The sequence below is a fragment of the Miniopterus natalensis genome, chromosome 8, assembly GCF_054644295.1.
Source record: "Miniopterus natalensis isolate mMinNat1 chromosome 8, mMinNat1.hap1, whole genome shotgun sequence".
In the NCBI taxonomy this organism is placed as follows: domain Eukaryota; kingdom Metazoa; phylum Chordata; class Mammalia; order Chiroptera; family Miniopteridae; genus Miniopterus; species Miniopterus natalensis.
The window spans coordinates 75,905,092-75,931,915 of NC_142088.1; the positions used below are offsets into that span (position 1 = coordinate 75,905,092).

The following is a 26,824-nucleotide window of genomic DNA, read 5'->3' on the forward strand; positions in this document are numbered from 1 at the left end:
GCCCACTCCGCGCGCCCACAACCCGGCGAAAAGCTCCGGACTCCTCCACTGCAGCATCGGTCACGTGCAGCCCCTTCGGCCGCCTGGAGGAGGAAATGGAGGGGGCGGGGCAGGCGTGCCGAGCCCGCCCCTCCTGCCTGAGGCGGCTTATCATTGGCGAAGCGCACTCCCCAGCCGCCTGAAGCTCGGAAGCTCCGCTCCAGATTGGCTAATAGGCGCCCAGTGGGCGTGGCCTCCAGGGGTGGGAGCGGAAGGGAGGGCGCGCTCTCGAGGGGCGGGGTTGCCTAGGCGACGCCGGGGGCGCGCTCGGGGGGTGGGGAAGCGAGCCCAAGCTGCTCAATGACAAATCCGCTGGGGACTGCTGGGGTCCGGCCCCGGGAGGAGGCCGGGGAGAGGGCGGGGCGGGTTTAAGAGCGGCGTGCCGCTAGTGGACGGCAGAGGCGGCGCCGGACGGGTCCCAGGTGAGAGTGTCCGGTCCCGGCGGGATCCCCTCGGGCGGGCTCGGGCGCGGGATGGGGAAGTGGGGTGCGCCGCCGGCGCTGGGCGGCCTCCTGCCCCCGCGCTCTCCGCGCAGGGCTGTGGCCGGCGGCGGGACACGTCGCGCCTCGAGGCTGGCGGCGGGCAACGCCGGAGCAGCGGTCCTGGCAGGTCCCCGGAGAAAGACCCTGGGCCTCGTAGACCAGTTCGGAGCCGAGGAAGCGGGGGCGGCGCCCCAGCCCCTCCCTTTTCGCCCCTCCTTCCCTTTTCCCACAAATGGCCTCTGCTTCCACTTCCTGCCCTTTCGGGCCTTCAGCCCGAGGATGGTCCACTTCCTCCGTCCCTTCGTTGCCGCTGTGGGCAGGGTAAGAGCTGAAGTGTTGCAGACACTTCTAAGTACCTTAAGGACTTGGACTTGGACTGAACAGGGGCCATGTTCCAAAAGTTGCTTGATCTGTTCTTGGTCCTGTCTCACAAATGAGCGTGAGGTTGTTTCTTTGCACAACCCCCCTCCGCCCCCACCCCTCCTCCGCCCCCACCCCTCCTCCTTCCCCTTCCCCTTTAGTTTTTTTCTGATCCGGGGATGGCCCGGAGCGTGGCTTCTAATGGGAAGAAGCACCGAGCACTTGAGCTCTTTGCGGGGACCGGGCTTCAGCGCCTCCCTTCCTCCCTCCTATAGGTATAAGCGGATCCGTGGCCGGTGCAGGACTGCTAGTGGCAGAGAGAGCTGCGCCCGGCTGCCCGTTTCAGCAGGGTCCTTTCTGTGCAAATTTTCAGGCGAATACTGGAAACGTTGTAACTTTGCTGTTGCCGTCAGATGAGTCTTTTGGGGAGAAGCTCTTGTGGTTGGTGGGCCGAGTTAGAATTGCCACTGGAAGAGGCTTGACTGTTCATTTGAGCCATCTGCGCCTTGGTTTCAACCCTTGGCGAACAGTGAGCGTTCTGCTTTGTCCTAGTTTCCTAACCTCATTTCTTTATGTTAAGTTTTGGGGATGGATAGTGGGCGCTGATTATCAGAAGGGACAGCGTATCCTTTGATGTGTGAGTGAGCCCCGGTCTAAGCAGAGCAACAAGATTCTTGGGATGTCCATGCTTGAAACAGGCTATGGCAACGTTTCTTAAACCTGGGGCAGTAGAATTAGAATTTATCAAAGATCCCAGAAATGGGATCCTTGCGGACTGAAGAACTGGAGGACAGGGTGTGAAGACCTAGGTTTGATGCTGGTTCTGAAACTTTATTAGTGGTGTGAGCTTGAGTATGGCTTTCACCTCTCTGTGCTGCAGAGTCCGCAGCTGTGAAACAGTGATAATAGTTGTCCTCCTTGTTAGGATTGAAAGAAGTAAGGGATGTTTAGGGTGTCCTTTGTGGTAGTGGGGGTGCGACGGAGGTAGGGTGGGAGTAAGGTGAGGATATATTACATCTCGCGTGTAGTTTTAGTTGAGTCAGCTGGTCTGCTTTCTTCTCACCGCAGTTGGGTCTTTCCTCCCTTTTCTCTCCACTTTATTTCTCGTTGGAAAAATGGGTACTCTGATCTGAGATCTCAGCAGAGTTTCCCTATGCCCGAGGAGTCAAGCCCCTCTCAGGATTTTAGGTGGAAAAAAGTGAGAGTATAAGTTATTAGGTATCTTTTGGGAATATAGGACCTAGGCACATGAAGGTAGGAAAACAAGAATTACAGCCTCAAATGGGATCCGAATGGGTCTTGGTAGAAGGTAGAAGAAGTGGAAAAGTTTTAAATTCTTGCCGTAATTCTTCAAGGCTCTTGCCTTGGCTGAAGATGACTTGAGACTGGAAATTTTTAAACCGGAGTTGAAATAATCCTTTGTGCCATATCACCCAATCCCAGAATACCTCTTTGCATTCAGTTGCTAAATTCTTATGCAGTCATGGAATTTGGAAACATCATTGGAAACCTTTTCTGAAAGCTAAATTTGGAGACAACCTAGAACTACAGTGTTGGAAGAGATCTTGTTGAACTCGTCTAATATTTCCAGTGTATTTGTCTCAAAATGTGCAAGAGTCCCGCTTTTCATTGGCTCCAAATACTTCTATGCAAACAGCTCTTGCTCTTAGATATGCAAGATACCTGGATTTGTCTTTTTTTTTTTAAAGTGAATTCATGTGGCTGAGGGTAAGTCTGAATCAGAGAGTCAGAGTACCAGAGAAAATGGAACTCTCGATCAGGGGTGGGGCGGGTAAGTAGGAAGAGGGAAACTAAGGTTTATTGAGCATTAGCTATCTGCTTGGCACAGACCCACAGGTCTAACCAATACTAGATAAATATTTGACCTTGGAGATAATATTTAACCTTGAGCTGTCTCCTTTAGCTCCTCAGTTCTTTTGCTACCTAGGAATACAAGCATGGGTGTATGTGTGTACATATTCTAAGATGTTTCAAAAGTAGAGGAACCAGCAGTCAAGAGGGCTTATGAGCTTTTGGTTGGGTGACAGTGGAAAGAAAGATGAAGAGAGTTTGGAAGCAGAGTATCAAAATCACAGAGTATGTGGTTACCATAGCAACTGCAAAATGCCAGCTAGGTCTTAATTTCAAGTTTATGTTACTTTTTAAAAAAGTAAAAAGTAACTGCTTATACATTTCCTGAGTGTTTTCTGTTATGGCTGTAAATGAATCTTTACGGAGTTTTTGCTTTTTTAGAAATCAAAATCTAAATTCAGAGAAAGGTGCTATTAATTGATAATTGCTAATATATTATTGTTATTGTTGCTTTTGTTATTGCTTTGTGGGCAACTTACATATAGCATCTTTTAGGTCCACGAGATTGGGAATTAATGTAGAAAATACTAAAGTAGCCCGACTGGGCGTGGCTCAGCGGTTGAGCATCCACCTAGGATCCAGGTGATCAGGGTTCGATTCCCCGTCAGGGCACATGCCCGGGTTGTGGGCTCGATCAATGACTCTCTCATCATTGATGTTTCTATTTCTCTCTCTCCCTCTCCTTTCCTCTCTCTGAAATCAATAAAGATACATAAAATAAATTTAAAAAAAAAAAAAAGAAAAAAAAAAGAAAATACTAAATTAGGTCTGACCCAAATTAAAATAGTCCAAGTTATGTACTTTTACTCAGCATATAGCATGAGTTAAAGGAAATATAGTTGTTTGGTCCTCTAAAGTTTGTCTTTTGAATGACTTTTCGCCTGGCCAGGCATGGCTTAGCTGTTGAGCATCGACCCAGGATCCAGGAGATCGAGGTTCGATTCCCTGTCAGGGCACATGCCTAGATTGCAGGCTCGATCCCCAGTTGGGGACCTGCAGGAGGTAGCAGATCAATGACTCTCTCATTACTGATGTTTCTATCTCTCTCTCTCCCTCTTCCTTCCTCTCTCTGAAATCAATAAAGATATATTTTAAAAATATATATATTGAATGAATTTTCTACTGCTGGGGAATAAATTATCCCAAATTTAGCAGCTTTAAACAACAGACATTTATTATGTCACAATTTCTGAAGTTCAGGAATCTGGGAGCAGCATGGTGGGTGCTTCTGCTCAGGGTCTCTCCTGAGGTTGGAGCCATCTGAAGGTTTGACTGGGGTTGGGGAACCTGCTTCCAAGATGGCTCACTTACATGGCTCTTGGCTGGAGGCCTCAGCTCCTCACCATGTGGGCCTCTCCACAGGACTCTTTACAACATGGCATCTGACTTTTCCCCCAGAGCAAGTGACCTGAGAGAGGGAGAGAGGGAGAAGGAAAGAGTATAAGCAAGATGGGAACTGCAGTGTCTTGGCGCCTAATCGGCAGTGACATACCATCGTGTTTATCGGCACGTAGACCAAACCTGTACAGTAGGAGGGGACTGACTACACAAGGGGAGCTTGAGGACTGTTGGCATTCTTGGACACTAGCTTCCACAGTGTCTTTTTCAAGGTTCAGACCAGATATTGAGAAAATCTTTGTTTCATAAGCTTACTAAAGTATGTACTGTAGGAGATTAAAATACAGCTGGAGGTTTTACTATTATAGAATCTTTTAATATTATACTTTATGTTCTTTCTTCTGGTTCTTCATTGTCAGATGCTAGACTTAATTAGCCAAATATGCAGTAGGTTAGGAAATTAGACATTTAAATCTTGCTGATCCTTAAACCAAATGGAACAGCTGAGTGTTTTTTTTAATCCTAAAACAAATTGGTAAAAAATTATTGCCAAAGCGATCTCTTTGATAGACAGCTTAAAAGTAGTCATTAATCATCTGTGTATTTTTAAAAAGAAAACTCACTGACAAAGTAGCTGAAAAATCTTGGTGAACCTAAATCAAACCCCCCACCCTCAGTTATTTTAAGTCTTTGGATTATATTTATTTGCCTAGCAAGTCTTAATTTCTCTTTTGAAATGCTGAGGTATTTTAATTATCCACCTGGATAGAAGGGCTGTATTCTTTTAGCCTATAGATGAAATCTTTCTGAAGTGTCTGTAGGTGGAGAGAAGAATTTAGGAATCCTTGGCCTGAAGCCTCATTAAATGACTTCTCAGTTTCCTTCCATCTCTAAAAATTCTCACTCTAATATTTTCATGTAACAAATATCCTTTGAACCCAGCATATTTATAACGAGAGTTCATAAATCATGTTAAGCTGTAACTTCAGATAATGAAGTATTCTGAGCATCGTTTGTATTCATCCTGACCCACTTGAAGATGGTCAGAGTCATCGTTAGGCAGACTGGAAAAGTCAGCACAATTTGATTTCCTTTCTTCCAATTTTTGGCCCTTTTCCCATTCACTGCCCTAATTTATGAGCTACTGTCTTTCTTTTCTTTCATCCTACCTCTCCCATCATCCCTTCCTTCCTTCCCCCTCCCCCCTCTAAAAACAGGAAAGGATTGGTGGCCAGCCATTTATTGTAGATTAGCTGATCCTGTTATTAGGAGAGGGCTTTAGCTAATGTGGTGCATCTACCCGTTGCATAGTAAGCGTTTTAAAAAAATCTCACATTATATCTGTTCAGTAAGTTCTGCCATATTTTTTGTTAAACTTCTAAAAAGGTTTTATATTCAGTTCCAATGTGGTGTGTATGTATAGGGGGTGGGGTTGTCCACACCACCAAGTAATTCTCAGACACCAGCTGGGTGTCCTACAATTCAACTCAATTCTGACACTGTCTAGAGACAGCATCAGATTCCATAGGGTAAGGGCTCCGTCCCATAAGATTGCCCTCCACTTCAGACAACAGTTAGAAGCTCAGGTTGTTACCAACTGGCTACAGATTGGAGGGCCCCGCGATCCCCTCCTTGGATTTCAAATGCCGGTCTCCAGGTTGTTACCTGAACTTTTCTGCCCCATGACTGGTATAAATCAGAGGTTCCCACAACTCCCTCCTTGGGTTCAATTAATTTGCTAGAGCAGCTCAAAGAAGTCAGGAAACTGGTTTACTCACTAGATTACCAATTTATGACAAAGGATAGTTAAGGGTACGAATCAACAGCCAGAAGAAGAGATACACAGGGTGAGGTCCCTAGCAAAGGAGTGCCTGTCCTGGAGGAGGTTGGGGCCCAGCGTGGTGGCGCATGGAAGCGTCCTGGTTCCCCAGCCTGCAAACTCTGACACCCTCCTTCTGGGTTCTTAGGGAGGCTTCATCGCATAGTCCTGATTGATTAAATCATTGGCTGCTGGTGGCTGGTTCAACCTCCAGCCCTCTCTGCTCCTAGAAACCAGGGGTGGGACTGAAAGTTCCAACCATCAGTTCCAGGTTGGTTCCCCAGCAACCAGCGCCCCCCTAGGGTGCGCTCCAACGTCGCCTCATTGGCATAAACCCAGGTGTGGTGGAAAGGGTCCTGTTATGAATAGTGAGCCACGGTTCACCTTCCTGGCTCTGAGGCATTTTCAGGAACGGAGGGAGGAGGAGATGTGATCATTTAACGAAAGATGCACCTGTTGTTCTCACTCAGGGCATTCCAAGGGTTTGCAGAGTGGTGAGCTAGGAACTGTGGCCCAAGATCAAATATATTTCTTATAAATCACAGTATTGCAACCTCCTAAATAGTGTGAAATCGAGCTGTGTTCTCCATGTCTGCTGCCATCCTCTTAGGCCACCCTTGCCTCTGGCCTGCCTGCTGCATCTCCCACATCTCGAGACCGCTCTGTTTTTCCACACTGTAGTTAGAATGGTCTTTTCAACATGCAAGTCTAATTATGTCACTTATTTGCTTGAAACACTTCAGTGGCTTTCCAGTGCTCTCAGTAAAAAGTTTAAAATCCCTAAACTATGGGACTTGCTGGGTGGTAAATGACCTGCCCTTACTTTCCTCTAGTTTCATCTCATACCATATTCTGCCTTTTTTCCTGCTCCAGGCAGCCACAAGGATCTTTCTTCAGTTTCTTGATTGTACCGAACTTCCTCTTGCTTCAGGCCTTGCTAAAGGCAGTACTATAGAAGAGCAGAGGGTGTGACAGGGATAGGAGCATATGACTCATGGAACTGGAGGAAGACAAAGCCGGCCAGGGAATAGTTGGTGTAGGGTCTTGTAGGCCATGGTGAATAGAGGGTTTGGGTTTTACTCATGATGAGCCATTAAAGGGCTTAATCACACTTAAAAAAAAAAAAAATCCTCACCCAAGGATATGTTTTTGTTGATTTTAGAGAGAGAAAGAAACATCATCAGTGTGAGAGAGAAACATCAATTGGTTGCCTCCTGTATGCCCCCTGACCAGGGATCAAACCCACAACCTTTTGGTGTACAGGATGATGCTCCAACTGACTGAGGCACCAGCCAGGGCAGCACACTTTTCTTTGCATTTTTAGAAAATTCACAGTAGGGGCTATGTGGAAAACAGATTGAAGAGAAGCTAAAGTGGCACTGAGAAGTCATTTAGGAAGTTGTGGCTGTTGAGTGGTTGGTGGCTGGGACGGGGTGTGGCAGAGGAGATGGAAGAAGCAGATGGATTTAAAATGTATTTTGGAGATGGAAAATCAGTAGAATTGTCACTGCAAAGGGACCAAGACTGAGGTGGGTCTGCCCCAGTGTGGTCTGAAATGAGTGGGTTCCTGACTTCTTGCAGGAAAGATTTCACGATGTGAGTCTAGGTGATTTAGAGAGCACGTTTATTAAAGCTGGGGACAGTGAAACAAGGAAGGGCTTAAGATAGAAGAGGCAAGATCATAGCAACAGGAGTGAGTCTTTGTGGAGCTGCCTGGCCCTTTGGAAACGTGAGAAAGAGTTGAGCCTGGGCAAGGTGCCTTGGCCCTTTAGAAAGCAAGTCACGGAGGCAGAAGGAATGAGCCACCTGGGCTCTGTGGACTCAGGAAACAAGTTACAGAGGCAAAAGGAGCGCCCTTGGAGGCAGGTTCAGGGGGTTAGCCCTGGACAAATTGCCATTGCCCACTGCTCCCCTGTTGCAAGTCTAGTGGGAACCCTTAGAGCATAGCAGAAAGAAAACAAATATATGCGCCTGAGGAAAGAAAACAAATATATGCGCCTGGGTAAAGGCACAGGTGTGTTCTAGGGAGAGCATGCACTGGGTCCTTTGTTTTAAGAGTTTTTATCTGTTTTCTAAAGGTTAGAATTTTAGGGAGGATCTCAATAGAATATTCATCAGCTTTCCAGGTATGTCCTTTAATATGCTGATACATTCAAAAGAGTAGGTCAGGGTCATTCTCTGGTCAGTTTCACTTTCAAAGAATGTCACTCAAGAGGGACAGGGACTAGAATGTGTAAACCATTTGCTCCTAAGTGTCCTTGGTTAGGGAAGATAAGATCTTACGATTTATTGCCAAGGAATTTTCCTAGCTTCTTTCTATCCTGCCTCAGAATTGGTCATGAATTGAGTTCGGGGACAGGAAAAGGGAATCAAAGATGACTCCCAGGTTTTTGGCTTTTAGTAATGCCCCGTATATGACTAGTTACTTTAGTAACTACTAGATGGAGATTAGTGGAGAAGGTGTAGATTTTAAGGGCTGAAGAATTAAGAGTTCTGGTTTGGGAATCGTAAGGGTGAGATTCTTGCCAGATACCCATGTGGGCTGAGGTGGCAGTTAGGCAGAGGGACATGAATCTGGAGGTCAGAAGAGTGACCCGGGCTGCATTTGAAAAGTTTGGGAGCTGCATATAAAGTTGCTGGTATGGGTGAGATCACTGAGCGAGAGCGTAGAGGTGAGAGGCTGTAGCACTCAGCTCTGAGGAGTACTGACGTTAGAAGTCAGGTGATGGAGGAGACCTGGCAGACAGTACAGAGGAGGAGCGGCCAGAGGAACGCGGCCCGGGGCACGTGGCGCTGCGGAGGCGGAGGCCAGACCCTGGAGGGAGATGCCCACAGGGATCTTTGAATTGGCCTGCTAGGGGCCTTCCCCTTTCCAGGCAAAGTTTGATCACATGTCCTACACGCTCATTTTTTAAAAGGGGGAGGGGGAGGGGATGGGAGAGGAGAAAGAAACGTTTTTATTGGCTTTCGCAATGTGGAATTTATTGGTGTTTTGACAAGACCAGTTTCCATGAAATTATGCTGGGGAAGGAAGCAGATTAGAAGCAGTGAGGGAAGGAGACGCAGGGCCTTCTGCTGGAGGGCATCTGTGGCCAGCAGCAGCTGGAGCAGCGGGCAGTGCGGAACCCTGGGCTCCACTCCTCGCCCGCTGAGTAGCAATGTGCATTTGAACGAGACCCTCAGGTAATCTGTATCTGCAGTGAAGTGTGGGAAGCTTGGCATAGATAACCAGGGCAGTGGAGAAACTGTCGCCCGCTGGAGGGACGTGTGGGGTAGAAAACGCGTGTGTGTTTAGGGTGAGCCTAAACAGAATGGGTCTTGTGCCGTTGGCGATGATCCTGTGGAGGGGTAAAGGCTGACTAATGATGTGGGAAGAGAGGTAATGGCTGGGGTGACTTTCTTGGGCTTGGGGGTGGTGGCCGCTGGAGTCCAAAGCCTGTGAGGAGGGGCTGGCTTTTGCCAGGAGTAGGAGCATGCTCTCCATGTAGCCAGCGACACAGAGGAGATGCGTATGGATGCTGGTAGGTTTGTAGGTTTGGTGGAGGAGCACTGAGGGCGTTTGTGCGCAAAGGCTGCTGTTTGGGAGAAATGAGGGAAGGTTGTTTCCGGAGCGTGAGTGTAGGAAGGACCCAGTAAGATTTCTGGGAAGGGCTGAGTGGATTCTGGCTTGTGACCATAAATGCATTCAATGTGAAGTTTCATAAGGCTGGCTGCATGATTTTCTCTCCCTCTATAGCTCAGAGGGAGCTGGTGTGCAGGAAGGGCTGGAGACCACTGCTTGCAAGTGTGAAGGCAGAGAATTGTGGTAGGTGGGCATTTGAGTGAGTGGACTTGCAGGTGGTGGCTGAGGCTGGAGGGTTATGGGACAGAAGCTCCCAGTGATGAAGCTCAGGGTCTGCCCCTAGCAGAGTAGGTAGAAAGCAGGAAAATAGTTCTGGAGAAGAGAAGCTCAGGAGCTTGTGAGAGGCCAAGCTCGTCCATGTGAACATAGAAGTCACTGAGGAAGATGCCAGGAGTTGGGTAGAAAGGAAGCCTGCGAACGAGAAACAAATTCCACCAATAAATGAGGGGAGTGAGGAGGAGGCCTGCAGATTCCGGCAGCAAGGTGGGGGAACGGGTGTTAACCGAGCCCTGAAGATCCTGGGCTTTTGTAAAAGGAAGGAGAACATTATTGGGCTGAGAGAAGTACTGAATTGGAAGTGACAGTGCCCCTGGCCCTACAGCACATGGCATGAGAGGGAAAACAGCATCTGCTTCAGAGTTGGTGTCCCCAGGGCACGCCCAAGTCTCAGGGAAAGCCGGAAGGTAAAGGAACATTCTTAGAAGAGGCTGGGTAGGTGGCAGTTTCCTGGTGCTGGTTCCCTAAGGCTTCAGACACTGACAGCAGGGGAGAGAATCGAATGAAAGACAGTTTCTGTTAGAGAAATGTCAGGACCTGCTTGGGGAGGTTTAGGGCAGGTCATGAATTGCCCATCAGCAGTGCCTCTGAAGGTGAGTGTCATTGCCTTTTGGGGTGATAGAGAAGAAAGAAGGGTCTGAACGACCTCTATTGATGATGATAATACTCCTTATTTCCATATTGAAAATGCTCTTGGGACTCTCGAAGCCTTTAGTACTATTAAAAAGAAACAGCAGACCCAAAGTGGAGTCACTTTTGCTGGGCCCCACCAAGTCTCAGCCTCTCCCAGGAGTGGAATTTTAGACAGTCAATCTGGAATTCCCTGGTCAGCACTAGTGAGGTCATCTGCCTGATAAGCCCCCCTTCTTACCCCTAAAGGAAGGTGACCGTGGCCAGAAAGAATCCACTCTTTTAACTTTCTTGCCCACCCTCTTTCTGCCTGTAAAAGCCTTCATTTTGCACAGTCCCTCCATGGGTCCTTCTGGTTGTAGGATGGGATGCTTAATAAAGCCAGTTAGATCTTCACATTTACTCAGTTGTTTGTCCTTCAACAGTACATTCCCATTTGTTCCTCGCCAGGACTCTGAGATGGGCAGGGCAAGTGTCCCTGTTCCTCGGGTGGAGAACTCAGGCCCAGTGGGGTGAAGTGACTCGCCAAGTCAGTATAGTGGGTGAGTGGTTGAATGAAGTCCAGAAGCCAGGCCTCTTCCTAGTGTGGCCCTCGGATGGGGTTGCCTCAGCTGTCAGGGCAAAGAAGTCTCCGTGCCTGGTCCCTTCTTTTAAGGACTGGCACCTCCTCCTGCCTTAGCACAGCTTTGGCTCCAGTTTCTTTCTCAAGACTTTCTAAAATATCAGAGTGATATTCAAGAAACAGCTAAGTGCATACTCAGAGCCAGGTGTTAGGATAGGTGTTTTCTTATGTAACCTTCATAGTAGCCCTGAGGATACACATAGCTGTATATTTTATAGATCACACTGAGGCTGAGAAAAGTAGCTTAACGGAGGTCATTAGTGTCCTAATGGCCGACTCCAGACTTCTAGTCGAGTGTTTTTCCTCCTGTCCCACACTATAGTTGGTGTATAACTACTTAAAAAAAATTGTCATAAACATAACATAAAATTTACCATTCTAACCATTTATAAGATACAGTTCAGTGGCATTAAGTACATTCCCACTGTTATATAGTCACCGTCCATCTCCAAAACATTTTTTATCACCCCATCCTGAAACTCTGCCCATTGAACACCAACTCCCCACCTTCCCCTCTCCCCAGCCCTTGGCAACAACTGTTCTACTTTCCAACTCTGTGGATTTGACTATCTCAGGTACCTCATACAGGTGTAATCATATGGCATTTGTCCTTCTGTGTCTGGCTTAATTTACGTAGCATAATGTCTTCAGCATTCATTCATGTTGTAGCATGTGTCAAAATTTCCTTCTTTTAGACTGGATAATGTCCCATCGTGTGGCTAGACCACACTTTGTTTTCTGTTCGTCATCAGTGGACAGTCGGGTTGCTTCCACCTTTCCACTGTTGTGAACAATCTGCTGTGAACACGGGTGTACAAATATCTACTCAAGTTCCTGTTTTCAATATTTGGGGTATATAATTGTTTTTTTTGCACATTTCCTCCCAGGTCTTTGTTTTAAAACTTGTGCTCTAGTTGCCTGTGCATTTCTTTCTCTTTAACGAGCTTCCTGATGCATAGTTCTGTGTCATTGATAGAAATTCCAGTATTTCACACCAAGTTTGAAGCCCTTCTCCACCCCACAGCTGTCCACTAATGGAGCAGCCTCGTGTCGTGGCTGAGTGGACTCCGAACCAGACTGCTGGGGCTCCAGTCCTAGCCCTGCCATTAATTAGTTAAGTGACTGTGCAGCTAGACAAGTTCTGTTTGGGTGCATGCATTATACATACAGAAGTAGAAATAGTAGTACATCCCTAACAGGATTTTATTTGGATAAATAATTCAGAACAGGGACACGTATGCTAGTTCCTAATTCGACCTTCAGCTATTGAGAGTTGAAATAGTGCTAATGCCCGCGAGGCTGCCTTTGCAGGTGGAAGGAACTGGAGTTTGTATAAATTGGTAGAACTTTCTAGGGCCAGTGAAATCCCCAGACCCATTGAGGGGGGAGGGCATGGTGGGAGAGGACTTCATTGCAGAAAAACTATACATTTTTAAAAACCAGAGCTTGCAGATCACCTCCCACCATTTGTTGTTGTTTTGTAGTTCAGGAAAGTCATCATATAAGCGAATTAACTTTTCAGTTTATCAGTTAACGCTTGTCTTCTTGAGGCCTCACAGCCCAGAAGGAGAACTCGGGTTTTCTGTCCAGCACGTATTGGGCAGCTCCGAAGTACTGGGCGCACTGGGCACGCTGGGCACACAGGGATGAGTGGGCAGCTGCAGTGGGTGGGAGGGACGGACCGCACCCCGGAGGAAATCCCGCTTCCCCTCGGTGCGGCAGGGGGCTGTACTGATGGGCAGGGCGCCCTGTGCGGAAGCCTGCGGGAGTCGGCTGAGCTGGGGACGCTCGGACGGTGGGGGTGTCAGGCTGCGTGAAGTCGCAGGTGAGCCTTCATCGGGAGGAAGGGCAGTCCTGGCAGAGGGAGTGGTACAGGCCAGAGCAGGCTCTAAGATGAGCAACCTAGGAGCTTTCTGGGTTTTGTTTGTTGAGTTTGTTAATTTGTTCTTTTTCTTTTCTTTTGGTGGGAGAACAGATAAAGAAATGTTCCTTAGGGAACAGAAATACCCAAAACAAATGTCCTTAGGTACACAGCGTTGCTAATTTAAGTTGTTTTGCAGATTTAATTTCAGAAGAAAACAAAAAATGGGAAAGGAATCTAGATTATTTCATTCGACTTCCTTATTTTTCTAGGCATGGAAACTGAGTCATGCATGCATGAGAGTATAAGAATATTCTGGTCCCTGATGCTGATGATAAGAGCAGCTGCACAAGGGGGGAGTCGAGTCTCCTTCTTTAAGTTCGTGTGTGTGGGAAAGGCTGAGTGTGCAGGAAGAGGAACTCCGAGAACCCTGATAACTTCAGTGTATCTCGCCTGGACCATCACTACTGGAATGCCCCAATTAGTGAAAAGCAGTAAAAATATACAAATTTATCAATAGAGCAGTCAAGGCGGAGCATCTTCATTTAATAGAAAGATTTAACAGATCCAGCCGCAGCCCTACCGAATTTGTATCTGTTAAAGATTGTTAGCTAGCCGTTACGGTTTCTTCTCTGGGTGACCATAGGGCCCGGAGCCAAGGGGCTCTGAGCCCCATTCAGGGTTGGCTCTTATTGCGAGGGTCTGTGCTCCTTTATAAGAGGTGATCAGTCAGAAAAATTTCTGCCCATTGAATAACGAATGCTTAGAAATCCTTAGTTAAATCAGTGGGTGAAATGATAGATTTTTATAAAAACTAGGTTGCTCTAATTTTTAAAGAGTTTCTCTGGTAAAACTAGGGACTTTGCATATTGTATTGAAATATCAAACCACTGGGGCTACAGTTTTTGTTTACTCTGAGACTTATTTAATAAACTTACTTTACTTGATGGTCTGATGATCTCTGTTTTAAGGGCCCGTGTCATAACTAGTAATGATAGCCTCATGATAAGTTCAAATAAATAAGTAACAATCTTAAGACATTTAAATTTTATAGTGAAAAATTTTCAAAGCTTAAAAAATAAAAATTAGCCCTGGCCGATGTGGCTCAGTGGTTAGAGTGTTGTACCTGCGTTGCAGGTTCGATCCCAGCCTTGGTCGGGGCATGTGCAGGAAGCAACCAAGTGATGTGTCTCTCTCATATCGATATTTTTCTCTCTCCTCCTCCCTCCTTCCCTTCCACTTTCTCTAAAAGTCAGTGGAAAAATATCCTCGGGTGAAGATTAACAACAACAAAAAAATTAATGTTATCCACTTGTCAAACTTTGCTTTTGAAATAAGAACATAGTGGCTTAAACTTTTTATGCTTTTGACCATAAGTAATGGAAATAAGATATGGATGAATGCAAGTGTTAAATTTACACTGTATATTAGATTTTATGATTACCATAGTTTGGGTAGAATTCATGTTATTTAGGTTGCAGCTTGACTTATACGATCATAAAGGGAAACATTCCCACAGGAGGAAAACAGTAGACCTGGTGCCTGCCCTCATGGAGGTTTAATTGTAGTGGAGGAAGTAAGTGGAAAGCAGAAAAAGATAGGAATTGCAGGTGATCTGCAGTGAGGAAGCAAAGGGGCTGAACTGGAGGGTGCTGGACAGGGGGCCTTACTGAGGTGCCGAAGTCCAGGAAGGCCTCTAGGAAGAAGTGACGCGTAAGGTGAACCTCTAGGAGAAGGCGTGAAGTTTGTGAATGCTAACTGCGGAAAGCCAAAGGGGCCAGGGCTTGTTACTGTTCTTAATGTGCTATTACTTTGAGCAGGCCTTTGCTTTTTTATTTTGGAAGAGAGTTGGGAGGACTTCAGAGAAGCCTGAGTGATTTATGGCAAAAAATAAAAATAGCATAAGCCCTGGCTGGTTTGGCTCAGTGGTTAGAGCGTCGGCCCACGGACTGAAGCGTCCCAGGTTCGATTCTGGCCAGGGGCATGGACCTTGGTTGCAGGCTTGATCTCCGACCCTGGTCGGGGCACATGCAGGGGGCAACTAATTGATGTCTCTCTCCCTCTGTCCCTCCATCCCTCCCTCCCTCCCACTCTCTGAAAAGCACCCTCCTTTCCACTCTCTGAAAAGCAATGGGAAAAATACCCTCAGGTGAGGATTAAAAAAAAATAGCAGCTGAAAGTCCATTCGGGTCCTTTTTCGGGCCGTGGAGGGATGGTTTGGCAACACTCCATCTGAAGATGCGGAATCTTGCCACGGACGCTTTCCTCTTCTCATAAAATGGGAGATTTGGGTGATTAAGCAAATCTTTAAAAAATTGACCTGAATTGAATTTCTAGGTTTTGTTAAGGGAAGATGAGCAATTTGTACGTTTTTTCTCAATGTGAAGATTGGTAACCGTGCTTAGGAAATGAAAGTGGTAAGTCCGTGAGTGTGTATTTCCGAAATAACAAGCATTTCAGTCGGAACTTCAACGCAGGGTGGCTTACTCGTTTCTATGGATGGTTTAAGCGTTGCTACAAATGTATACTAACAATCTTCCAAACCTGCTTTGGTAAAAATTAAAATTTAAGTCTTGGTAGAATTTAATAAAGTACTTTTTAAAACCTGTTTTCTGGTTTCTAGAGTTTCCATTCTGTTCTAAATTGTGAAAATCCAATATTTTTTCAAATCGGAATCACTTTTTTTCTGTATTTACTTCTTTACTTGAAGTGAACATACCATTTTCAATCTTTGTTATTTTGTGTTATTTTTGGTAAAATTCTACATTTTCTAAAGGCAAACAATTAAAAAAAAAATCCTCATCCAAGGACATTTTTGTTGATTTTTAGAGAGAGGGAAAGGAGGGATAGAGAGAGAAACATTGATGTGAGAGAGAAACATCAATGGGTTGCCTTCCACCCCCTGCCCGACCGGGGCTGGGGATCGAACCTATAACCTCGGCATGGGCCCTGAAAGAGAATTGAACCTGGGACCGTCCGTGTATGGGATAGTGTTCCTACTGACTGAGCCACACTGGCCAGGGCCAAGCAAACAATTTAAAAAAAGCAACCTTCTTTCTCATTTATTTAGGGCTCCCTGTTTCTGAAGACTTTAAAGCTGTAGCGTGACTATGGTAGAAATGACTGTACTTGAATTTGAAGAACATAAGTAGAAGACTATGTTGAGTAAGGCTCTCTAGTGAGGAGGTGGATATGAAGAGGAAAGCATTCACTTGGGTCTGAATGAAAAATAAAGGGACGGTCTGTAAGGATGACAAAATAATTTTGAATCAGACTTTGAAATGTGAATCAGTTTTTTTTTTAAACAAAGCAATGAACCATGGCCCTTGTAAAAACAAAAGTTGGTAGCGTAATTTAACTGTGAGACTGAAAATTGATATTTATCAGAAAAAAGGAATTCTCTTTGCAGTTAGATTCATGGTTCTGCCCAGACGACTATTTTAACTCTTACAGATTTAAGTTGAGAAAATGTATGTTCTCTGTGGTAGATAAGGGGTGAAACAGCGGTTAACAAGTACAGAATCTGTTCTCAGAGAGCTTCAAGTCTGAGGGGATGGTGTTCAGTCCCGGTGTGAGTTGCAGTCGTCTGGATGGCCTAAGGATGTAGGTGCCAGGTCTCTATGGTCCTAAATTGGAATCGCCAGAAGAGTAGCACCTATATTTTTGTTTTCATTTTTTAAATAACTTTTTTACTGTGGAAATTTTCAAACATATAAAAGTACAAGAATAGCATAACAAGTTACCTTGTACCCATCAGCCAGCTTCAACAATTATCAATTTATGGCTAATCTTATTTCATCTAACTCTCCACTCTTTTCCCCTTGATGACTTTGAAGCAAATCCCATATGTCACTTAGCTTCATTTGTAATGAGGTTAAATGAAGTCATCTGAAAAATTTTAAACAATAATTCCTTAATATTTCCAATCCAGTCATGTTCACATTGCCCAAATTTTCTTAGGCGTTTGTTTGTTCAAATTAGGGTCCAAATAAGGTCCATATGTTTCAATCAGTTGATATGCCTCTTAGGTCTCATAATCTGTAGTGTCCCCTCTTTGTCTCTCTTTTCTTGAGATGTGATCGTTGGAAAAACTGGGTGGCTTGTTTGCAGAACTTCCTCTAGTTTCTGTACTGCTCATGGTGTGTCTCTGGGGGCATGTTCAGCACATTCCTCTGTCTCCTGTATCTCGGGAACCAGACTTAAAAGCTTTGTGGGGAGCAAGACTACATCATTGATGGTTGTGCCTTTTTCAAGATGTTAATAATGTCGCCCCCCCCCCCCCCCCCCGTTAGCAGCTCTTGATGCTTAGTGCCTAGATTTCTTAATTCATGAGGAGTTGCAAAATGGCAATAGCTCAAGTTCTCCCATTCCTTGATTTCTTAGAATATTTTGTAAAGGGTAACTTGCTCCATGTATTATTTGGTCACCCTATGGCATAGTTTGTATAGGAGAAGCAAGATATATTTTTAATTCTTTCCCTTCATTTACCAATTTTTAAAATAATGAGTTGTTCACTAGACCTCCAAAAGTGACCAGTAAGGTGCTTTTTTAGCATCATTGTGGACAAATTTGGTGCACTTCAAGCCACTGCAGTTACTATCTTTATATATCTTTAATTGACCATCTTTGACCAATCTCTTCAAATTGGCTCCTGAGTGTGTGTGTGCACGTGTATGTGTGTGTATTTTTAAATTATTTTTGTAGCTAACAGCATTTATTGTTAAGCCACAAAAAGAACCTCTGGGAGGGCTTCTACTTTAATGGCTTACCTTCTGGAATCAGCATTCATGATAAAACACTCAGGAGACATTTCCTTAAAGGAACTTTGATGAGAAATGCGGTGTAGTATGTTATGGAATATTGTTTAGTATAGGCCCTCATTTTTATTGCTTAAACTCTTCCCTCATCATTCATTCATTCATTCCTTTATTCGTTCTCTGGGCATTTCTAGGTCTCTCATACATGGTAGGTCAGAATTGTAGGCCCTGGAGACACGTGAATACATACTACCTCTCGGAGCCCCAGGTGTGCCTGTGAGACTGTTTACAGATCATCACAAGCTTGTGCAGTGATGTAGGGATTTAATGCAGGAAGCGAGGTGCTGTCAACTCACAGATTCTTACGGACACTGGCACACTCATTTATACAGTCCCTCAGTTTATTTTGTCACTGCTGTTTAATAATGTGTTAGATGCTAAGAAGTGAGACTCCATGTTGATCTTCAACAGGAATGAAAATGATGCCTGCCGGATAGACAGTGTCACTGGGTTCTACATTTTCATTACTCAGCATCCGCAGTCTCTATGATCCCTGCTTCCTGTGTTACTTTGTATTTGGGAGTGCTAGTTTTGGGGGGAGGGTCCTTCACTACCCTTATTTAGATCAGATTGTTCCTAATTTGGATTGTAACGGGAAGTGGTATGAATAATTGGGATTTGCCTTGACACTTAGAATGGTGTGAGTATGCTTAGCTGCTTGTTAAAATTCAGAGTCTGGCTCAGAAGGAATCTGTGGAGACACTTGTAAGACCAGGTATCTATCTTGTTCCTCTTCTGACTCTCCCCTTCAGATGTAGTGCCTGTTTTTTTGCTTTTTAATTTATCTTTATTGTTCAAAGTATTACAGATGTCTCCCCCTTTTTTCTCCCCTTGACCCCTTCCACCCCCCTCCTACCCCCTCCCAGGCCTTCCCCGCATTATTGTCTGTCCATGGGCTTTGCTTATATGCATGTAAGTTCATTGGTTAACCTCCCCCCCAAATATGTCAGTCTGTTCCGTGCTTCAATGTCTCGATCTTTTTTGTGCGTCAGTTTATTTTGTTCATTAGCGCCCACAGATGAGTGAGATCATGTGATACTTGTCTTTCTCTGACTGGCTTATTTCGCTTAGCATAGTGTAGCATCTATGAATGCTTCTTGCCTGAACCAGTCTTTACTGTAACTGTTGCAAAGTGTTGATTTCCCAGCTCAGGCACCCTCTACATTGATCAGTGGGCCTTTGGTGTTCTACTGTAAGCAAGAGCCCTCCCTTCACCCTTGTCTATATAATACTTATTACAGGTATGGATTCATGCGTTCCTAAGTTTTCAGTGGTTTTTTCTTTACTGTCTTTAATTATTTTGGTGCTTCAGGAGTCTCAGAGTAGGATTGTCTTCCTTTTTGACTGTTATTTAAAGGATTAAAACCATGGATACTGTTTTGGGAGAGTCCAGCGTATAGTTATGACCTATTAGTAATACCCAGATTACCTTTGAGTCACCCGATCTGGAGAGAAGTGCTAAGTGCAGTTCTTTGTACATGTGTAGTGTTTGATAGTCCCATGTGCTTCTGCACGCGTTACCAGGACCCTGACGGGAACTGGAGGGTAAGTTTCCTCTTCATTTTCAGATTCTTATTTGATTTTTGTGACAACCCTGTGATACAGACAAGGTGGCATTTGGACTCTATCTACCAACTCACTTTCTCCTGGCTGAAGTTTGACAAAAGGCTAACACTGATTGTGTTGGCCTGTGAGACTAAGGTCCACTAGAGACCACTGCTCCTCCTGACACTCCTGTGTGGCTTATATGCTGCAATTTGCTTGCAGAATTTTACTTCTCAAGTGAATATGTGTTCTGGTATTTGAATTAACACTAAATGGCAGAGAGCCTTATCTTCTATTAATATATCATAGAACATTACATAAAAAGCATTTCGCAACTCTCTTGCCTCCCTGCCAAGCCACCTAAATAAAGCTTTCGTGGTTTTGAGTGTCTCACTTTTCTGTACAGAAGGGTACATGTTTATTCTTATCGCCCCAGTGCCTTACAGGTTAAGTCGGGCTAGAGGACCCCCCTTGCAGTGGCCCCTCAGTTTCTCTAGGGTACGTTTCTTAAGACATCACTTGAGGCCCCTTTGTAGATGAATCTGTCCTATGTTTTGAGACTGATCACGCAGTCATTCCCCACCGCCCCATATGCTTCAGTACTCTGGTGCCAGGACCCGCCGAGGTGCTTCATGCCTTTGTTGCTTTGTGTGCGTGATGCTGGGAAGCGCCCTCTCACCCCAGCTGCTGCGTGAACTCTGGTTAATGCTCAGGCCTGTCCTGCTTCTCTTTCCTCAGAGTGCAGGATGCTTTACATTCTGCCCTGTGCTACCTTTATTGCTGCTCGTGAGAAATTGTATTAAAGTGTCTTTCCTTGGGAGATTGAGTTTTCTAAGGGCACAGATCCCCAGCTTTGCACAAAGTAGCACTTAAGTGTTTGGGGGACAAAAATAAATCAAGCTTCGGAGCTTCTCTGTTGGTGAGGAGACGTGTTAAAGGGTGTTTGTTGGTGTGTTTCTCGAGGACCCAGTGGAAGACTTCTCTGACTCTGTAGGAGCCACGTCAGGACTTGGTCTTAAGGGCCTAGGTCTGTGTCATGGCTTTCGGGGACTGGCTAAGAACCCAGATAGTTCATTGAAGAGATCAGGAGGTTTGCAAACCCCTGGAGGGAGTTCTGAAATTGTTAGCGAAGGCAATGTGGGGATTAGAATTGCTTTGTAAAAAATGATGTATATGCTGAAGTTAGGGTGAAGTGTGCTGATGTCTGTGACTTCATGAGATGCGGCAGAAACTAGACGATTGATGGGTGAGTAGAGGGATACCGGCTGACTGGGCGTGAGAGGCAGTGGAGCACAGTGTGAATTGTAGCACCCAGGGGGTGGGTACATGCACTCACTGTGCAGTTCCTCCAACTTTTCTTAAAGTTTGAAACTTTTCACAATGACATGTTGGGGAAAAGGATACTTGTGTTATTTTCAAGAACACATATGTTGGCCAGGCACATCTATAATAAGCAAATCATCGCATGGACTTCTGAGCTTTAAGTGTTTTTCTTCCTGGTTTTTCTCCTCCCCTCTCTAGTCAAATCTCAGTTCTTATGTTGCTCCCTTAAGATTTCCCTGACCTCCAGTCTCATTTAGACATTTCTCCTGTGTCCCCAGAGCACCCCTTGCATACTTCTCTGTGGGATTTATAATCCTGCACATATTCACTTATTCATCTGCCAGAACCACTCGACTTTGAGTTTTTTGAAAGCAAAGAGTGTTTCTGGAATGCTTTCAGTACAAGTAAAAACGAAAACAAGAACAATAAATAGACTAACAGTAGTTTAAACAAATCAGAGTTTATTATCTCCAATAACAGGAGTGTGGAGGCAGCATGTCCAGGTTCCAGGGACTGGCTCAGGGCAGGCACTGGGCAGGCACTCGTGCCTTTCTCCTGCCTTTCCCTGCCTTTCCCTGCCTTTCCCTGCCTTTCCCTGCCTTTCCCTGCCTTTCTCCTGCCTTTCCCTGCCTTTCTCCTGCCTTTCCCTGCCTTTCCCTGCCTTTCCCTGCCTTTCTCCTGACTTCCCTAGCCTTTCCCTACCTTTCTCTTGCCTTCCCCTTATCGTGTCAGGTGGACTGAAGCAATTATGTGGATTGGAAACAGCCACCATGGTTATTTCAGTTTTTGAGCTTTCAGCACATTTTGGCAAATATCTGTGAATTTGTTGAATAGTTTTCAGTTCATTTATTATGGTTCTAGAAAAATTTTGTTTTTTGAAATAATAGCTCAGAATTACAGGTGTTTATCAAAGCCCCCTAACCCAGGACATTTTTCTTCATTTTCATACAGCTGTACTAATTCATAGCAGCGAGGTTGCTTCAGAGAAATGTGTGACGGCTCGCCTGTCTGGAGGTTCCCCCCTCCACCAGCCTCAGCTCTGTGGGGACAGCTGTGGACCAGGAATCAGGCCAGAAGCAGTTTCACCTCCTAAACCAAAACCTTGTGGGGAAGCCTGTGCCTCCTCCCATTTATTCTATTTTAGTCACAGCTCAAAGGTGCTTAATTATCTAGTTAATTGCTTAGAACACTTATTAAAAAGCACATAATTAGAAAAGGGGAGTGGAACAAAGGCCAAGTGTAGGCAAATAAACGCGTAGCCCAGTGAAAGGGGGAGGAAAGTAGGTGGGACCTCCACTCATACTGGCCCAGACCTCGTCCCAGGCTGCGTCCCAGACGGGTCCCATCAGAGCCTCTGGCCCGAGGGTGCTGTTAGAGCTCCCAGTGATTCACTGTGCAGCCAGGATGGGAACCGCTGATTTAGAACAGTGTTTTTTATGTTACCTAATGATGTGTGTTGTGTGCTTGTTCTGTGTATTTTTCTAGGGAGGGTATTTTCAGTTACTTTGTCAGAAGTAATGGAAATAGGGGCTCATATGTTGTAATTAGAAAAAATCCTCTTAAAATTAGATGGAAGGAAACCAACCTTTATTAAGTTCCTACTGTGCGCTAGGCACTGTGCTTGGTCTTTCACATGTGTTATCTCATTTTAACACTCAGAAGAGTCCTGCCGGGTGGGCTGTGGTTTACTCATTTTTGCCGGCAGGAAAACTGGCTTGGAGAAATCGAGTAACTAGGTGTAGGTCACACAGCTCAGGTGGCAGAGCCAGACTTGGGCCAGTGTCCCTTTTCCTTCCTCTGTGGTATATGTGAAATAGAAAGATTTTCCTATACAAGTTATTAAAATAAAAATCAGCACTTGGGTTAGAGTAAGTTCCAGGCCGTATGCGTTCGATGGAGCATGGGGAATACCTTACCTCCCCGCAGTTCCGGGGTGCTGCCTCAGTTTATCTCCGCTGGCCAGACAGCTGGTTTTCACCAACGAGGTTGTTATTTTTAGAAAAGTTTAACTCATTATAGTTCATCACTTGAAATACACTTGAGTAAATGACTCAGTTCCCCGTCGTGTAGGGCCCTGCTCCGCAGGGTACCCGCCCCTCCCCTGGTCAGCGCGGCCAGTGGAGTCGGGGGCCGGGGGGGGGGGGGGGGGGGGGCGGGGGGGGCCGGGGGGGGGGCGGGGGGGGCCGGGGGGGGCCGGGAGGGGAGGGGGGAGGGGGGCAGGGGGGGGCGACGGGAGGTGGAGGCGGGTAGAGCGCCCCGGCCCGCGCTCCCTGTGGCTCCAGGTGGCTCGGGCGGAACGCCGGGGGCTGGGCCGGTCCACCTGGGCGGGCAGTGCTGCGGGCCGTCAGTGCAGGTCGCGCCCGCCGTGCCACAGCCGGGGCCCAGCTCGGTGCTGGCGCTGCGGCCGCGCTTCCCCGGGCCGGAGGCCGCGCCCTGCGTGTCTGGCCTCGGCGCCTCCGGGGCGCAGGGGCGTCGGCGGGGTGGAAACCAAAGCCCTCAGCGTTTCCTTCTCATTGTCATTGGCAGCTCTTCCACGGGTCTCCTGTCGCGTGTGGCAGCCTCAGCAAACCGGCAGCATGGCCGCGAACAAGAGTAAGAGCCAGAGCTCCTTGGCCCTCCACAAGGTGATCATGGTTGGCAGCGGCGGGGTTGGCAAGTCGGCGCTGACGCTGCAGTTCATGTACGACGAGGTGAGCCCGCGCCTGGGAGCCCGCGCCTTGGGCCTCGCCCGCCGGCTCCGTGCGCTCCCGGTGGGCCCCGGTGCGGGAGGACCGCGGGCGGCGCGGGGAGGCGCTTTCCCGCGGCTTCGTCAGGGGCCCGACCAGCGAGGGACCCCGACCTGGCGTTTGGCGGGCAACCGGCGGGCAGCGCCGCGGGGGCGCCGTGAGGTACCTGCAGCCACGCTGCGAGCGCTTCCCACGGAGCAGGAGAGGAGGGAGGGCCCTTCGCGCAGCCCAAACTTAGCTGTGCCGGTTTGGGGAGCTGCTGTGGGGACAGCTAAGTTGTCCTGACTTAACTTGTTCTCAGGTGAGACACCAGGCTCTCCCCGCAGCGAGGTGAAGCTCGCACCGTCCTTGCCCAGATTTCCATCACTTGGCGCGGGCAGTGTAGCTGGTGCTGGGCCCAGTGTGGCTACACAGCCTTGGTTCCTGTGGCGCAAGCTCCCCTCTTGGTGGCCGCTGCCGATGCCACCGGCGGAGTGTTGGGATTAGAGCTCAGCCCTCGGGACTGCCACGGGCATCCGTTTCCCGCGGCGCTGTGCGGGTGGAAGGGGGCTGAGAACCGCCGCTCGCTGGGCTGCGGTCGCCAGCGCCTCCGCGGGGCGGGGCTGCGGTGACCCTGGAATTCTTGGGATCTGCCGAGGACAGTCGCATTAAGGATGCCTTTCACTGGGGATGGGTGGTGTGTATTCGTGTGGTTCGGAGGCGCTCTGCCTGTGGCTGTCACCAGCCACCCAGCAGGACCGCCTTCCAGGAACGCCCCGCCCGCCGTGCTGGCTCACCCTCGAGTGCGGCTCCGGGTGTGTGCGGCTCCGGGTGTGTGCGGCTCCGGGTGTGTGCGGCTCCGGGTGTGTGCGGCTCCGGGTGTGTGCGGCTCCGGGTGTGTCCCGCTCCGGGTGTGTGCGGCTCCGGGTGTGTGCGGCTCCGGGTGTGTGCGGCTCCGGGTGTGTGCGGCTCCGGGTGTGTGCGGCTCCGGGTGTGTCCCGCTCCGGGTGTGTGCGGCTCCGGGTGTGTCCCGCTCCGGGTGTGTCCCGCTCCGGGTGTGTCCCGCTCCGGGTGTGTGCGGCTCCGGGTGTGTGCGGCTCCGGGTGTGTCCCGCTCCGGGTGTGTGCGGCTCCCAGTGTGTCCCGCTCCGGGTGTGTCCCGCTCCGGGTGTGTGTGGCTCCGGGTGTGTGCGGCTCCTGGTGTGTCCTGTGGCGCCTGGTACTGGTGGGCCGTGGACCGGGAACAGGGTTGAAACCTGGAGCTAGAAACTGGCCTGGAAAGTTCTTCCCTGGCTTACAGGAGGCTCAGTAGAGGTGTTCTAGATTTTATGGGAATCCTGGAAGTTTCATTACTAGTAATGCCAAGTAGCTGTGAAGCTGAAAAAACCTTTCTAAACTATCAATAAAAAAGAAATTTGGATCAGCCAAGCTATAGGAAAGACTAAATTATTTTTTATTCTTTATAGGAAATATTTCAAAATCATTGGCATATAATAAGATAATTAAACAATATACAGCAACCAAAAAAATGTGGGAAGGTGTTCTGGAGGTATGCCTGGCAGTTAATGAATAAGTGTTATTTTGCTGTAGTGTGATTAAGTGATATTTGTATTAGTTTTCTATTACTGTATAACAAATTACTACAAATTTAGTGGCTTCAAATGACAGATTTGTTACCTGTAGTTTCCAGGGTCAGGACTGTGGCACAGCTCAGCGGGGTGCCCTGCTCAGGGCCTCACGAGGCTGCAGTCTTGGTGTCGGCTGTGGCTGTGAGCTCTGCTGAGGCTCGGGTCCTCTTCCAGCCTCCCTAGTGCTCAGCTCCTGGAGGTCCCCGCTACCCAGCGCTCTCCGCAGGCGTTCATACCATGGCTGTTGCTTCTGCAAGACCAGGAGCAAAGTCTGTCTGCTTAGCTAAGACAGACTCTTGCATAAGGAAATGTAATCATGGGGTGATCTCATCCATGCCCGTTGCCATATTCTGTTGGTGAGGAGCCAGTCACAGGTTTATCTGAATGCAAGGGGAGGGCATCACACAAAGGCAAACTCACTGAGGGCCACCTGAGGGGGGGGGTGTATTTGTCCATTCTAAATTTTTTATAATGGGTTTTTAGAAAAAGACTTTTTATTAAGTTTTAGAGAGAGAGGAAAGGAGAGGGAGAGAAAGAGAGAAACATTGATGTGAGAACAAGACATTGATCTGCTGCACCGGGGCATGTACCCTTACTTGGAATCCAACCAGCAACCTTTTGGTGCATACCCATCCAGGGCTGTAATGGATTTTATTTCTCCTTCTAGATTTCCACTTGTCTATCCAATATTATATGTGTAATTTTGTATTTTCTTAAAGAGTGGCCCCAAGATGAATAAACTTCAGACCCAAACCTCCATCTCTCCTGGATCATACTCTGCTATATCTTATCATGAGAAACTTTTGTTTGATGTTTGTTTCTCTTTATCTTATATGTAGCAGAATCTGCTTAATTTACCCACACATTTTTGCATAAAAGAAGGGATGCAGGTATTGAAGTCTGAGTGTTTTTGCTTATTAACCTGATTTGCTTAGGAAAAATTTCCTATTCTTTTGTAACAGAGACTGGGGAAGAAGAGTGGGCGAGGAGAGGAACTGAGATGGAGGAGATAAGAGTAGAGGCATAGTTTGTTCCTGAGGTGAGGGAAGGGGATTTTGTCCCCCTGAAGAAGAAATAATTGGCGATGTCATATATTTTTAGTTGTCACACCTGGGGGGCCAGGTACTACCAGCATGTAGTGGGTAGAGAGGCCAGGGATGCTCTTAACACCCTCCAGCGCGCAGGAGACAACTATCCCGTCCAGATTGTCCGTGGTGCTGCTGTGGAGAAGCCCTGGGCTAGAGGAACAGGATCCTCTCTGGGGACAGAATCCTTCTGCTCCACACCGCTGCACCCTGGGGGACCAGGAGTCTGCTCTGCGTTGTTCATTTTTATGATGTGTGTGTGTGTGTGTGTGTGTGGCATGCAGAAGAATCCACAGTGTTTTCTTTAGCTTCTTCAGAAACAAAGGACAGCTATGCTTGATCTTAGGCTATTTTTCTCACTGGCTGACATGTTGGAGGACTGGAAGGCAGCAGTTATTAAAGAGTCAGTAAATGAAGTCAGAGCAAGGGAGGAGTAGGGATGAAGTGGTGTGTGTTTCGGGAAGTCTTTAACTGGTTTCTACAACAGTGTTGTCTGGCAGGACCTTCTGCAGTGATGGAAGTGTTCTCTGTACTGCCTCATACCTGGGGCTACTGGGGGATATCTTCTGAATAACATTTCTGGAGTTGAGAACTAGGAATCTTTCGTTTTAGAAAGCCCTCTGGCAGTTCTGACGTATGGCCCGGTGTGGTAACTCTTGCCTGAGAAATCAGCTGGTCAAACCTGATGTCATAGAAAAGGAAACAGTCTTGCCCTACCCAGTTTACTCAGTGGTTAGAGCGTTTGCCCGCAGACTGAAGGTCACGGGTTCGATTCCCGTTCAAAGGCACGTACCTCAGTTG

At 47.2% G+C, this 26,824-nt stretch overlaps 1 protein-coding gene across 1 annotated transcript in view; it reads left to right on the forward strand.

Moving 5' to 3' along the window:
• The first annotated feature begins 394 nt into the window (after positions 1 to 394).
• Positions 395 to 26,824, forward strand: part of RALB (RAS like proto-oncogene B) — a 38,979-nt gene continuing 12,549 nt past the window's right edge. Inside the window, exons 1-2 of the mRNA XM_087819911.1 lie at positions 395 to 461; positions 23,133 to 23,296. Of these exons, the coding sequence (XP_087676037.1) occupies positions 23,183 to 23,296 (114 nt within the window). The 5' untranslated portion in view covers positions 395 to 461; positions 23,133 to 23,182. The remainder of the gene's footprint in view (positions 462 to 23,132; positions 23,297 to 26,824) is intronic.